This window comes from Cherax quadricarinatus, chromosome 92 (assembly GCF_038502225.1).
Source record: "Cherax quadricarinatus isolate ZL_2023a chromosome 92, ASM3850222v1, whole genome shotgun sequence".
Lineage (NCBI taxonomy): Eukaryota > Metazoa > Arthropoda > Malacostraca > Decapoda > Parastacidae > Cherax > Cherax quadricarinatus.
In genome coordinates, this window is record NC_091383.1 from 2,663,951 (window position 1) to 2,677,386 (window position 13,436).

At 46.4% G+C, this 13,436-nt stretch overlaps 1 protein-coding gene across 1 annotated transcript; it reads right to left on the bottom strand.

Annotated features, from left to right (window-relative positions):
• Positions 1–1,709: 1,709 nt before the first annotated feature.
• Positions 1,710–7,549, bottom strand: LOC128698321 (gastrin/cholecystokinin type B receptor). Its single transcript, XM_053790516.2, has 2 exons — positions 7,523–7,549; positions 1,710–3,211 (listed from the first exon to the last, which is right to left on the bottom strand). Exons 1-2 carry the CDS (start codon positions 7,547–7,549, stop codon positions 1,832–1,834), a joined length of 1,407 nt encoding a protein of 468 aa, XP_053646491.1. The 3' UTR covers positions 1,710–1,831.
• Between the last annotated feature and the right edge of the window lie 5,887 nt (positions 7,550–13,436).

Here is a 13,436-nt window from a genome sequence, read left to right on the forward strand (position 1 = left end):
CCACAGACTCCCACAGACTCTCACAGACTCTCACAGACTCTCCCAGACTCTCCCTGACTCTCACAGACTCTCACAGACTCCCACAGACTCTCACAGACTCTCCCAGACTCTCCCTGACTCTCACAGACTCCCACAGACTCTCACAGACTCCCACAGACTCCCACAGACTCCCACAGACTCCCACAGACTCTCACAGACTCTCACAGACTCTCACAGACTCTCACAGACTCTCACAGACTCTCACAGACTCTCACAGACTCCCACAGACTCCCACAGACTCTCACAGACTCTCACAGACTCTCAAAGACTCTCACAGACTCCCACAGACTCCCACAGACTCCCACAGACTCTTACAGACTCTCACAGACTCTCACAGACTCCCACAGACTCTCACAGACTCTCACAGACTCTCACAGACTCTCACAGACTCTCCCTGACTCTCACAGACTCTCACAGACTCTCACAGACTCTCGCAGACTCTCCCTGACTCTCACAGACTCCCACTGACTCTCACAGACTCTCCCTGACTCTCCCTGACTCTCACAGACTCTCCCAGACTCTCACAGACTCCCACAGACTCCCACAGACTCTCACAGACTCTCCCTGACTCTCCCTGACTCTCACAGACTCTCACAGACTCTCACAGACTCTCACAGACTCTCACAGACTCTCACAGACTCCCACAGACTCCCACAGACTCCCACAGACTCTCACAGACTCTCACAGACTCTCCCTGACTCTCACAGACTCCCACAGACTCCCACAGACTCTCACAGACTCTCCCTGACTCTCACAGACTCTCACAGACTCTCACAGACTCTCACAGACTCTCACAGACTCTCACAGACTCTCACAGACTCTCACAGACTCCCACAGACTCTCACAGACTCTCACAGACTCTCACAGACTCTCACAGACTCTCACAGACTCTCACAGACTCTCACAGACTCTCACAGACTCTCACAGACTCTCACAGACTCTCACAGACTCTCACAGACTCCCACAGACTCCCACAGACTCTCACAGACTCTCACAGACTCTCACAGACTCTCACAGACTCTCACAGACTCTCACAGACTCTCCCAGACTCTCACAGACTCCCACAGACTCTCACAGACTCTCCCAGACTCTCCCAGACTCTCACAGACTCCCACAGACTCTCACAGACTCTCACAGACTCTCCCAGACTCTCCCTGACTCTCACAGACTCTCACAGACTCTCACAGACTCCCACAGACTCTCACAGACTCTCACAGACTCCCACAGACTCTCACAGACTCCCACAGACTCTCACAGACTCTCACAGACTCTCCCAAGCAAAACAACTGACTTAAACACGACTAACTTCAATAAACCTAACTTAAATTAATGACCCTCGTGTAGTAGATAGACTTTAAACCCCATTAACCAACCAACCTTAATGACCCTCGTGTAGTAGATAGACTTTAAACCCCATTAACCAACCAACCTTAATGACCCTCGTGTAGTAGATAGACTTTAAACCCCATTAACCAACCAACCTTAATGACCCTCGTGTAGTAGATAGACTTTAAACCCCATTAACCAACCAACCTTAATGACCCTCGTGTAGTAGATAGACTTTAAACCCCATTAACCAACCAACCTTAATGACCCTCGTGTAGTAGATAGACTTTAAACCCCATTAACCAACCAACCTTAATGACCCTCGTGTAGTAGATAGACTTTAAACCCCATTAACCAACCAACCTTAATGACCCTGGTGTAGTAGATAGGTTATATACATTGAGATACACAACTCTGTGTGTGTATATATGTGATATAGACCTGTGGATGTATATATATACCACAACTAGTGGAAATAGTGTGAGGTACAGCGGGATATCTGAGGCCTGAGTGTATGTGGATTCAGATACTTTGGGTGAAAAGGGCCTAGGTTATCTTCGTTGGTAGAGGAATTAGGTGCCCAGGGAGGTGCATGAGGGCGCGTGATGCAAGCAGGTCTCGGGCACCGGGCACAGGACAGTGCCTCTGGTAAATGCCACTGGACAGAAAGGTAGTGGTGTAGAGACGAGAGGAATGCTCGGTTCATGAGCCAGTAGACTACCGGGTTTACAGCAGAGTGGGCATGTCCTAGCACCAGGGTGACTTCCAGGGCATGCTGGGTGCCCGGGGACTCCCTACATGCCCAAACGACGAGTGCCACTACGTAAGGCGTCCAGCAAGTGGCGAATAATGCGCCAAGGGCCACTAATAACCGGGCAAGTCTTCGGCGAGTCGCCACAGAATGTCCGCGATACGAGGTGAAGATGGAAGGTGTGTGGGTAGGACCCTTCATCCGCATGCGGCGGTGGGCGCGGATGATGGTGTGGATGTCCTTGGAAGGCTTCATGGTAGCCATGGCCCTGGCTGGCAGCAGTGGCCCTCTACCCCTGCCCACGTCCCTAGAGCCATGGGGCATGGTACCATCAGGAACCTTCAGAGCCGCTCTCTCCTCTTCTTCGGATTCACCACTTGACGAGGCAGCAATAATCTTGTGGTTATTGGCGCCTCCGAGACTACAATCCCGAGCCATTATAATAACCTGTCGTGGACGCAGGTTGAGCCTTGTGTCGTCTTTGCCCCTGCGCCTCAACGATGCGGCAACCGCAGCATGGCACAGCACGACCGCAGCACAAGGCACTAGGTGCACTATAGCGGCGATGGCAGTGTGATACACAATACCAGCAGCTGGGAAGGGCCACACCTCCCGACACACGGGGCCAGGAGCTTGAAGCCTAGCTGCTAGGCCTCGTGGAAGTGCCATCAGTGCCGCTGCTAGCCACAATGCCACCAGTAGCTGCGCCGTCACTGCTGACACCCGAGGTGCCAACTTTGGCCGTCGCACGGTCAGGTATCGGTCAAGAGCCAATAGTGTCAAGGAGAGAGTCGAAGCGGCATGCGCAGTATTCTGAGCAGCAGACAATAACGGGCACCACAATACCCAGGGCACTGACCACGACAGTGCCAAGAAACGCGATGTGGCAGCAGGCAGACACAGCAGAGTCACCAGCAGATCTGCTAGTGCCAAAGAAAGCAGGAGGTCAAGGCGATGAGCAGCCAACTGTTGCTGGTGTCCAGTTCTTCGTCTCCACACTGAGGCTGCAACAGTTACGTTGCCCAGTACCCCAACCATGAACATACCCACCTGCAGGGCAGCAAGGGCCACACCTGCCCACGTACTCCACACTACCTGCAACACAAGGGAATTTACATGTATATATATATATATATATATATATATATATATATATATATATATATATATATATATATATATATATATATATATATATATGTACACAAATATGTGAGGACACACATGATAATGACGTATAAAGTACTGTGAGGAATTAACAAGGTGGATAGGGATGGAATGTTTTAGAGATGGGACACAGCAACAAGGACATAGTAACAATGGGACACAGCAACAAGGACATAATAACAATGGGACACAGCAACAAGGACATAGTAACAATGGGACACAGCAACAAGGACATAGTAACAATGGGACACAGCAACAAGGACATAGTAACAATGGGACACAGCAACAAGGACATAGTAACAATGTGACACAGCAACAAGGACATAGTAACAATGGGACACAGCAACAAGGACATAGTAACAATGGGACACAGCAACAAGGACATAGTAACAATGGGACACAGCAACAAGGACATAGTAACAATGGGACACAGCAACAAGGACATAGTAACAATGGGACACAGCAACAAGGACATAGTAACAATGTGACACAGCAACAAGGACATAGTAACAATGTGACACAGCAACAAGGACATAGTAACAATGGGACACAGCAACAAGGACATAGTAACAATGGGACACAGCAACAAGGACATAGTAACAATGGGACACAGCAACAAGGACATAGTAACAATGGGACACAGCAACAAGGACATAGTAACAATGGGACACAGCAACAAGGACATAGTAACAATGGGACACAGCAACAAGGACATAGTAACAATGTGACACAGCAACAAGGACATAGTAACAATGGGACACAGCAACAAGGACATAGTAACAATGGGACACAGCAACAAGGACATAGTAACAATGGGACACAGCAACAAGGACATAGTAACAATGGGACACAGCAACAAGGACATAGTAACAATGGGACACAGCAACAAGGACATAGTAACAATGGGACACAGCAACAAGGACATAGTAACAATGGGACACAGCAACAAGGACATAGTAACAATGGGACACAGCAACAAGGACATAGTAACAATGGGACAGAGCAACAAGGACATAGTAACAATGTGACACAGCAACAAGGACATAGTAACAATGGGACACAGCAACAAGGACATAGTAACAATGGGACACAGCAACAAGGACATAGTAACAATGGGACACAGCAACAAGGACATAGTAACAATGGGACACAGCAACAAGGACATAGTAACAATGGGACACAGCAACAAGGACATAGTAACAATGGGACACAGCAACAAGGACATAGTAACAATGGGACACAGCAACAAGGACATAGTAACAATGGGACACAGCAACAAGGACATAGTAACAATGGGACACAGCAACAAGGACATAGTAACAATGGGACACAGCAACAAGGACATAGTAACAATGGGACACAGCAACAAGGACATAGTAACAATGGGACACAGCAACAAGGACATAGTAACAATGGGACACAGCAACAAGGACATAGTAACAATGGGACACAGCAACAAGGACATAGTAACAATGGGACACAGCAACAAGGACATAGTAACAATGGGACACAGCAACAAGGACATAGTAACAATGGGACACAGCAACAAGGACATAGTAACAATGGGACACAGCAACAAGGACATAGTAACAATGGGACACAGTAACAAGGACATAGTAACAATGGGACACAGCAACAAGGACATAGTAACAATGGGACACAGTAACAATGGGACACAGTAACAATGGGACACAGTAACAATGGGACACAGCAACAAGGGACATAGTAACAATTGGACACAGTAACAATGGGACACAGTAACAATGGGACACAGTAACAATGGGACAGAGCAACAAGGGACATAGTAACAATGGGACACAGTAACAATGGGACACAGCAACAAGGGACATAGTAACAATGGGACACAGTAACAATGGGACACAGCAACAAGGGACATAGTAACAATGGGACACAGTAAAAATGAGACACAGTGAAAATGGGACACAGTAACAAGGGGACATAGAAATAAGGGGACACAGCAACAAGGGGACACAGCAACAAGGGGACACAGCAACAAGGGGACACAGCAACAAGGGGACACAGCAACAAGGGGACACAGTAACAAGGGACATAGAAATAAGGGGACACAGCAACAAGGGGACACAGCAACAAGGGGACACAGCAACAAGGGGACACAGCAACAAGGGGACACAGCAACAAGGGGACACAGCAACAAGGCGACACAGCAACAAGGCGACACAGCAACAAGGCGACACAGCAACAAGGGGACACAGTAACAAGGGACATAGAAATAAGGGGACACAGCAACAAGGGGACACAGCAACAAGGGGACACAGCAACAAGGGGACACAGCAACAAGGGGACACAGCAACAAGGGGACACAGCAACAAGGGGACACAGCAACAAGGGGACACAGCAACAAGGGGACACAGTAACAAGGGACATAGAAATAAGGGGACACAGTAACAAGGGGACACAGCAACAAGGGGACACAGTAACAAGGGGACACAGCAACAAGGGGACACAGTAACAAGGGGACACAGTAACAAGGGGACACAGTAACAAGGGGACACAGTAACAAGGGGACACAGCAACAAGGGGACACAGTAACAAGGGGACACAGCAACAAGGGGACACAGCAACAAGGGGACACAGCAACAAGGGGACACAGTAACAAGGGGACACAGTAACAAGGGGACACAGTAACAAGGGGACACAGTAACAAGGGGACACAGCAACAAGGGGACACAGTAACAAGGGGACACAGTAACAAGGGGACATAGAAATAAGGGGACACAGCAACAAGGGGACACAGTAACAAGGGGACACAGTAACAAGGGGACACAGTAACAAGGGGACACAGCAACAAGGGGACACAGTAACAAGGGGACACAGTAACAAGGGGACACAGTAACAAGGGGACACAGTAACAAGGGGACACAGCAACAAGGGGACACAGCAACAAGGGGACACAGTAACAAGGGGACACAGTAACAAGGGGACACAGTAACAAGGGGACACAGTAACAAGGGGACACAGCAACAAGGGGACACAGTAACAAGGGGACACAGTAACAAGGGGACACAGTAACAAGGGGACACAGTAACAAGGGGACACAGCAACAAGGGGACACAGTAACAAGGGGACACAGTAACAAGGGGACACAGTAACAAGGGACATAGAAATAAGGGGACACAGCAACAAGGGGACACAGTAACAAGGGACATAGAAATAAGGGGACACAGTAACAAGGGGACACAGTAACAAGGGGACACAGTAACAAGGGGACACAGTAACAAGGGACATAGAAATAAGGGGACACAGCAACAAGGGGACACAGTAACAAGGGGACACAGTAACAAGGGGACACAGTAACAAGGGGACACAGTAACAAGGGACATAGAAATAAGGGGACACAGCAACAAGGGGACACAGTAACAAGGGGACACAGTAACAAGGGGACACAGTAACAAGGGGACACAGTAACAAGGGACATAGAAATAAGGGGACACAGCAACAAGGGGACACAGTAACAAGGGGACACAGTAACAAGGGGACACAGTAACAAGGGGACACAGTAACAAGGGACATAGAAATAAGGGGACACAGCAACAAGGGGACACAGTAACAAGGGGACACAGTAACAAGGGGACACAGTAACAAGGGGACACAGTAACAAGGGGACACAGTAACAAGGGGACACAGTAACAAGGGGACACAGTAACAAGGGGACACAGTAACAAGGGGACACAGTAACAAGGGGACACAGTAACAAGGGGACACAGTAACAAGGGGACACAGTAACAAGGGGACACAGTAACAAGGGGACACAGTAACAAGGGGACACAGTAACAAGGGGACACAGTAACAAGGGGACACAGTAACAAGGGGACACAGCAACAAGGGGACACAGTAACAAGGGGACACAGCAACAAGGGGACACAGTAACAAGGGGACACAGTAACAAGGGGACACAGCAACAAGGGGACACAGTAACAAGGGGACACAGCAACAAGGGGACACGACTGGAAGTTGAAGACTCAGATGAGTCACAGGGATGTTAGGAAGTATTTCTTCAGCCACAGAGTAGTCAGGAAGTGGAACAATCTGGAGTGTGATATAGTGGAGGCAGGATCCATACATAGCTTTAAGAAGAGGTATGTTAAGGCTCATGGAGCAGGAAGAGTGACCTAGTAGTGACCAGTGAAGAGGCGGGGCCAGGAGCTGTGAATCGACCCCTGCAACCACAATTAGATAAGTAAATAGGTGAATACTTACTGAGGTACTGTCAGTGTTGTCTGACATCGCGGTATCTGAGCTGATGTTACTGCTGACATCAGTCCCCAGCTGCTGCCTGACTCCAGACACGTTCATGACGACTGTCAGAAGCACATCTGACACACTGGCTGACAGATGACATACCCTGGTAGGCACAGGCGAGTGTCAGCGCGGATTAAGAGAGAGAGACGTTCCTTGAGTTGGCGGATCCCGATTAAAACACCGTACCTACGCCGTAATTAGGCACTCGTTACGTCAGTAGGAGCAATCTTAATGGCACCTGATAATTTCAAGAACTGCTATATCACTCTATGTCTTATTTCTATATTTCCTGTCTTGAACGAGTCACCATCAGTAATCAACAGACGGAGGGTCGAGCCTGCACTACTCCTTACAATGGATTTCCCACTACAGTTTCCTGACAAACAAAACACCATGATATCCAAGATATATAAACCGTAATCCACTCTAACAACACTACAATGTTACATATCCACGTGTTTTAGTGGAATTAATATGGGAGACATGAGAATTTATCTGCCCTGAGGCATTATATATGTTTCCCATCCTTAGGGCCCTTGGAGATTGAGAGTTGAATTGTGTCTCACTACAAGTCTGGGAGATTGAGAGTTGAATTGTGTCTCACTACAAGTCTGGGAGATTGAGAGTTAAATTGTGTCTCACTACAAGTCTGGGAGATTGAGAGTTGAATTGTGTCTCACTACAAGTCTGGGAGATTGAGAGTTAAAATATGTCTCACTACAAGTCTGGGAGATTGAGAGTTAAAATATGTCTCACTACAAGTCTGGGAGATTGAGAGTTAAAATGTGTCTCACTACAAGTCTGGGAGATTGAGAGTTAAATAGTGTCTCACTACAAGTCTGGGAGATTGAGAGTTAAAATGTGTCTCACTACAAGTCTGGGAGATTGAGAGTTGAATAGTGTCTCACTACAAGTCTGGGAGATTGAGAGTTGAATTGTGTCTCACTACAAGTCTGGGAGATTGAGAGTTAAATTGTGTCTCACTACAAGTCTGGGAAGTTGAGAGTTGAATTGTGTCTCACTACAAGTCTGGGAAGTTGAGAGTTGAATAGTGTCTCACTACAAGTCTGGGAGATTGAGAGTTGAATTGTGTCTGACTACAAGTCTGGGAGATTGAGAGTTAAAATGTGTCTCACTACAAGTCTGGGAGATTGAGAGTTAAAATGTGTCTCACTACAAGTCTGGGAGATTGAGAGTTGAATTGTGTCTCACTACAAGTCTGGGAGATTGAGAGTTAAATTGTGTCTGATTACAAGTCTGGGAGATTGAGAGTTGAATTGTGTCTGATTACAAGTCTGGGAGATTGAGAGTTGAATTGTGTCTCACTACAAGTCTGGGAGATTGAGAGTTAAAATGTGTCTCACTACAAGTCTGCGAGATTGAGAGTTAAAATGTGTCTCACTACAAGTCTGGGAAATTGAGAGTTAAAATGTGTCTCACTACAAGTCTGGGAGATTGAGAGTTAAAATGTGTCTCACTACAAGTCTGCGAGATTGAGAGTTAAAATGTGTCTCACTACAAGTCTGGGAAGTTGAGAGTTGAATTGTGTCTCACTACAAGTCTGGGAGATTGAGAGTTGAATTGTGTCTGACTACAAGTCTGGAAGGAGAGTGAAGGTGAGAGGGTCAGGATCCAGGTGTTTGGCGAAGACTGGAAGAGTTTTGAGGTTTTAACCCTCAGAGAAGCGTTCATTGCTCTAATATGTTACTGTGGAATGTTGGAATGTTGAAATATACGGCGGCGGCATGTCTGAGGTGACTGGTAGCATGTCAGCACACACTCAGAGGCTGCTACTCAGAGGTGAAATAGGTATATCACAGTGAACCCTGGCTAATGTGCAGACAACTTGGGCTACAATAGACGTAAACAATGGTCTCTCTGATGTAATCTTCAACCTCTCTTCGTATTCTTTCTGCGTAAGTTGTTGGGTGGTGCAGTATTCTCTCAGCTCATCTGTGGACAGAAACTGCGTCAATAGAATTGTTCTTGTCAAGGTTAATAACACAATTATAGGTCCCTGTCTCTACCTAGCAGTGATGCTTAAAATATACCCTCGTTCTAGACAGCTGCTGGTATCCTGCCCCATCAAAGATCAGACATCGTTTACACCCATTTCTGGGAAGGCAGAAGAGGCTGACAGTCTACAACTGGATGTAAAGACCTGTGAAAGCCTTTCTATAGCAACAATATTTAGCTGAAGGGAAGTTTGAATCACTTATAAACACCAATACATATACTCCATGACTTTCCTGGATAATATCGTAGGTTTAAATGGAGGCAGCGTCCAGGCACTTTCCCCTGATTCTATCATCTTCCTGTAGCACTGGAGGGATGCTGTTACTACCAAGATGTGCATCACCACTACTTGTTAATATAGACAGAAGCATTCACTTACCACACCTGTCATGTCAACGTTTTGGTTTTGGGACCTTGACCACTTTAAATACATTAAGGTGTCCTAAATGGATGTACCTATGTGTATTTCCCCTCAAATTCCTCTGTATCATACACACACGATCAGTATTGTGTATTCTACACACATTTGTATTCTGGGATTCATGTCTTGTGATGGAGAGAGAGACATGAGACGACAAATGGATATTCAAACTCACTTCAGACAGGTAAATACATAAAAAAAAACTATTAAAAATAGTTTTAACCAGTTTAAAACGTGTTTTAGTTAGTGTGTGAAGGTGACAAGTTGTCTCTCATAAGTAGAATTTATTACCAATATATCTCGCTTCTTCAGTCGAATTCAGAGGTGACTTTTAAATGCGAGACAGTGGAAGAAGTGGAGAGGTAAATTTGAGGTGGTCAGTCCCATAGTCTTGTTGAATTAATAGTTACTTGTGTCTCACATACTGACTGTGAGAAACATTGAATAAATCACGTTATACCTGCTGTCCCTGTTCACCTAGCAGTAAGTAGGTACCTGGGTGTTAGTCACCTTGCACTGGCTGTCCCTGTTTACCTAGCTGTAAATAGGTACCTGGGTGTCAGTCACCTTGCACTGGCTGTCCCTGTTTACCTAGCAGTAAATAGGCACCTGGGTGTTAGTCACCTTGCACAGGCTGTCCTGTTTGCCTAGCAGTAAATAGGCACCTGGGTGTCAATCTACTGTTGTGGGTTGCATCCTGGGGTAAGAAACAAGACAGACAGTCGAAGATGACACACTGACTCTACTGGACTATCCTGTGTGGCTAACCCTCCGTGTTCAAAATCTCCTTCCTTAGTATAGAGAGAGAGAGATATCACAGTACCAGATTACAAACCTTTTATCCTGGATGGGCTAAGAACAGAGTCGGTGATTGGCTATTGAAAGTTGTTGTGAGGTGCCTGAGAGCTCTGATTGGCTATTGATGAGAGGCGGGAGAGGAGTTACGAGGTAGTTTGAGCAGTGCCTTGGCAGGTCTGTGGCTCAGTGCCTCCTAGGTGCCATCTGTGGGTCGATACTGCCAAGTGAGTCACTGTGATGGAACTGCAACGTGTTAAAATATACTACTACTTATTATTATTATTATTATTATTATTATTATTATTATTATTATTATTATTATTATTATTATTATTATTATTATTATTATCATTATCATTACCTAACTATCTAAGTACCTAAACACTTAATTGGCTAACCATCTAAGTACCTAATCACCTAGCCATCTAAGTACCTAAGCACCTAATTGCCAAACCAATTAATAGCCTAAGCATCTAATTACCTAACCATTTAAGAACCTAAGCACTTAATTACCTAACCACATAACTACCTTAGCCCGTAATTAGTTATTAAGAATGCAGAGGTGAAGCTCTAGTCCATGTCCCCTCTAAATATATATGGCTTGGTTCTATCTACAATGTATGGGATCTTGATCTAAGGGAATGGAGCTGCTCTTCTTTTCCTCGGATCAAAGGCTAATTGATCTTCATTACCCAGGCGCTGCATGACCCTCTTCCCCTACGGGTTTAGCTCTTCCTCATGAATAAAATAATTGGCCCTGACTGATAAGACGACTCTCTTTCTCTCCATCTCTCTCTCTCTCTCTCTCTCTCTCTCTCTCTCTCTCTCTCTCTCTCTCTCTCTCTCTCTCTCTCTTAGTTTGATCTCTGACATTTGATTAGAAATTCATTTCCACTCTGGTTGTGGTATTTATAGTTCACACACACACACACACACACACACACACACACACACACATACACACACACATACACACACACACTCATACACACACACATACACACACACACTCATACACAGACACACACACACACACACACACACACACACACACACACACACACACACACAAAAACACACACACACACATACTTGTCAGGAAGACAGCAGCGAGTCATGGTACGTGGCGAGGTGTCAGAGTGGGCACCTGTGACCAGCGGGGTCCCACGGGGGTCAGTCCTAGGACCAGTGCTGTTTCTGGTATTTGTGAACGACATGACGGAAGGAATAGACTCTGAGGTGTCCCTGTTTGCAGATGACGTGAAGTTGATGAGAAGAATTCACTCGATCGAAGACCAGGCAGAACTACAAAGGGATCTGGACAGGCTGCAGACCTGGTCCAGCAATTGGCTCCTGGAGTTCAATCCCACCAAGTGCAAAGTCATGAAGATTGGGGAAGGGCAAAGAAGACCGCAGACGGAGTACAGTCTAGGGGGCCAGATACTACAAACCTCACTCAAGGAAAAAGATCTTGGGGTGAGTATAACACCGAGCACATCTCCTGAAGCGCACATCAACCAAATAACTGCTGCAGCATATGGGCGCCTAGCAAACCTCAGAACAGCATTCCGACATCTTAATAAGGAATCATTCAGGACCCTGTACACCGTGTACGTTAGGCCCATATTGGAGTATGCGGCACCAGTTTGGAACCCACACCTAGCCAAGCACGTAAAGAAACTAGAGAAAGTGCAAAGGGTTCCAACAAGACTAGTCGCAGAGCTAAGAGGTATGTCCTACGAGGAGAGGTTAAGGGAAATCAACCTGACGACACTGGAGGACAGGAGAGATAGGGGGGACATGATAACGACATACAAAATACTGAGAGGAATTGACAAGGTGGACAAAGACAGGATGTTCCAGAGATTGGACACAGTAACAAGGGGACACAGTAACAAGTGGAAACAGTAACAAGGGGACACAGTAACAAGGGGACACAGTAACAAGTGGAAACAGTAACAAGGGGACACAGTAACAAGTGGAAACAGTAACAAGTGGAAACAGTAACAAGGGGACACAGTAACAAGGGGACACAGTAACAAGGGGACACAGTAACAAGTGGAAACAGTAACAAGTGGAAACAGTAACAAGGGGACACAGTAACAAGGGGACACAGTAACAAGGGGACACAGTAACAAGTGGAAACAGTAACAAGTGGAAACAGTAACAAGGGGACACAGTAACAAGGGGACACAGTAACAAGGGGACACAGTAACAAGTGGAAACAGTAACAAGGGGACACAGTAACAAGGGGACACAGTAACAAGGGGACACAGTAACAAGGGGACACAGTAACAAGGGGACACAGTAACAAGGGGACACAGTAACAAGTGGAAACAGTAACAAGGGGACACAGTAACAAGGGGACACAGTAACAAGGGGACACAGTAACAAGGGGACACAGTAACAAGGGGACACAGTAACAAGTGGAAACAGTAACAAGGGGACACAGTAACAAGGGGACACAGTAACAAGGGGACACAGTAACAAGGGGACACAGTAACAAGGGGACACAGTAACAAGGGGACACAGTAACAAGTGGAAACAGTAACAAGTGGAAACAGTAACAAGTGGAAACAGTAACAAGTGGAAACAGTAACAAGTGGAAACAGTAACAAGTGGAAACAGTAACAAGTG

What these genes read in the sequence shown, in the direction of transcription:
- LOC128698321 (XM_053790516.2), bottom strand. Translation starts at nt 7,549, where the DNA reads ATGTCAGACAACACTGACAGTACCTCA. An exon ending in ACAACACTGACAGTACCTCA is followed by an intron (nt 3,212 to 7,522) that starts GTAAGTATTCAC and finishes CTTGTGTTGCAG; the next exon opens with GTAGTGTGGAGTACGTGGGC.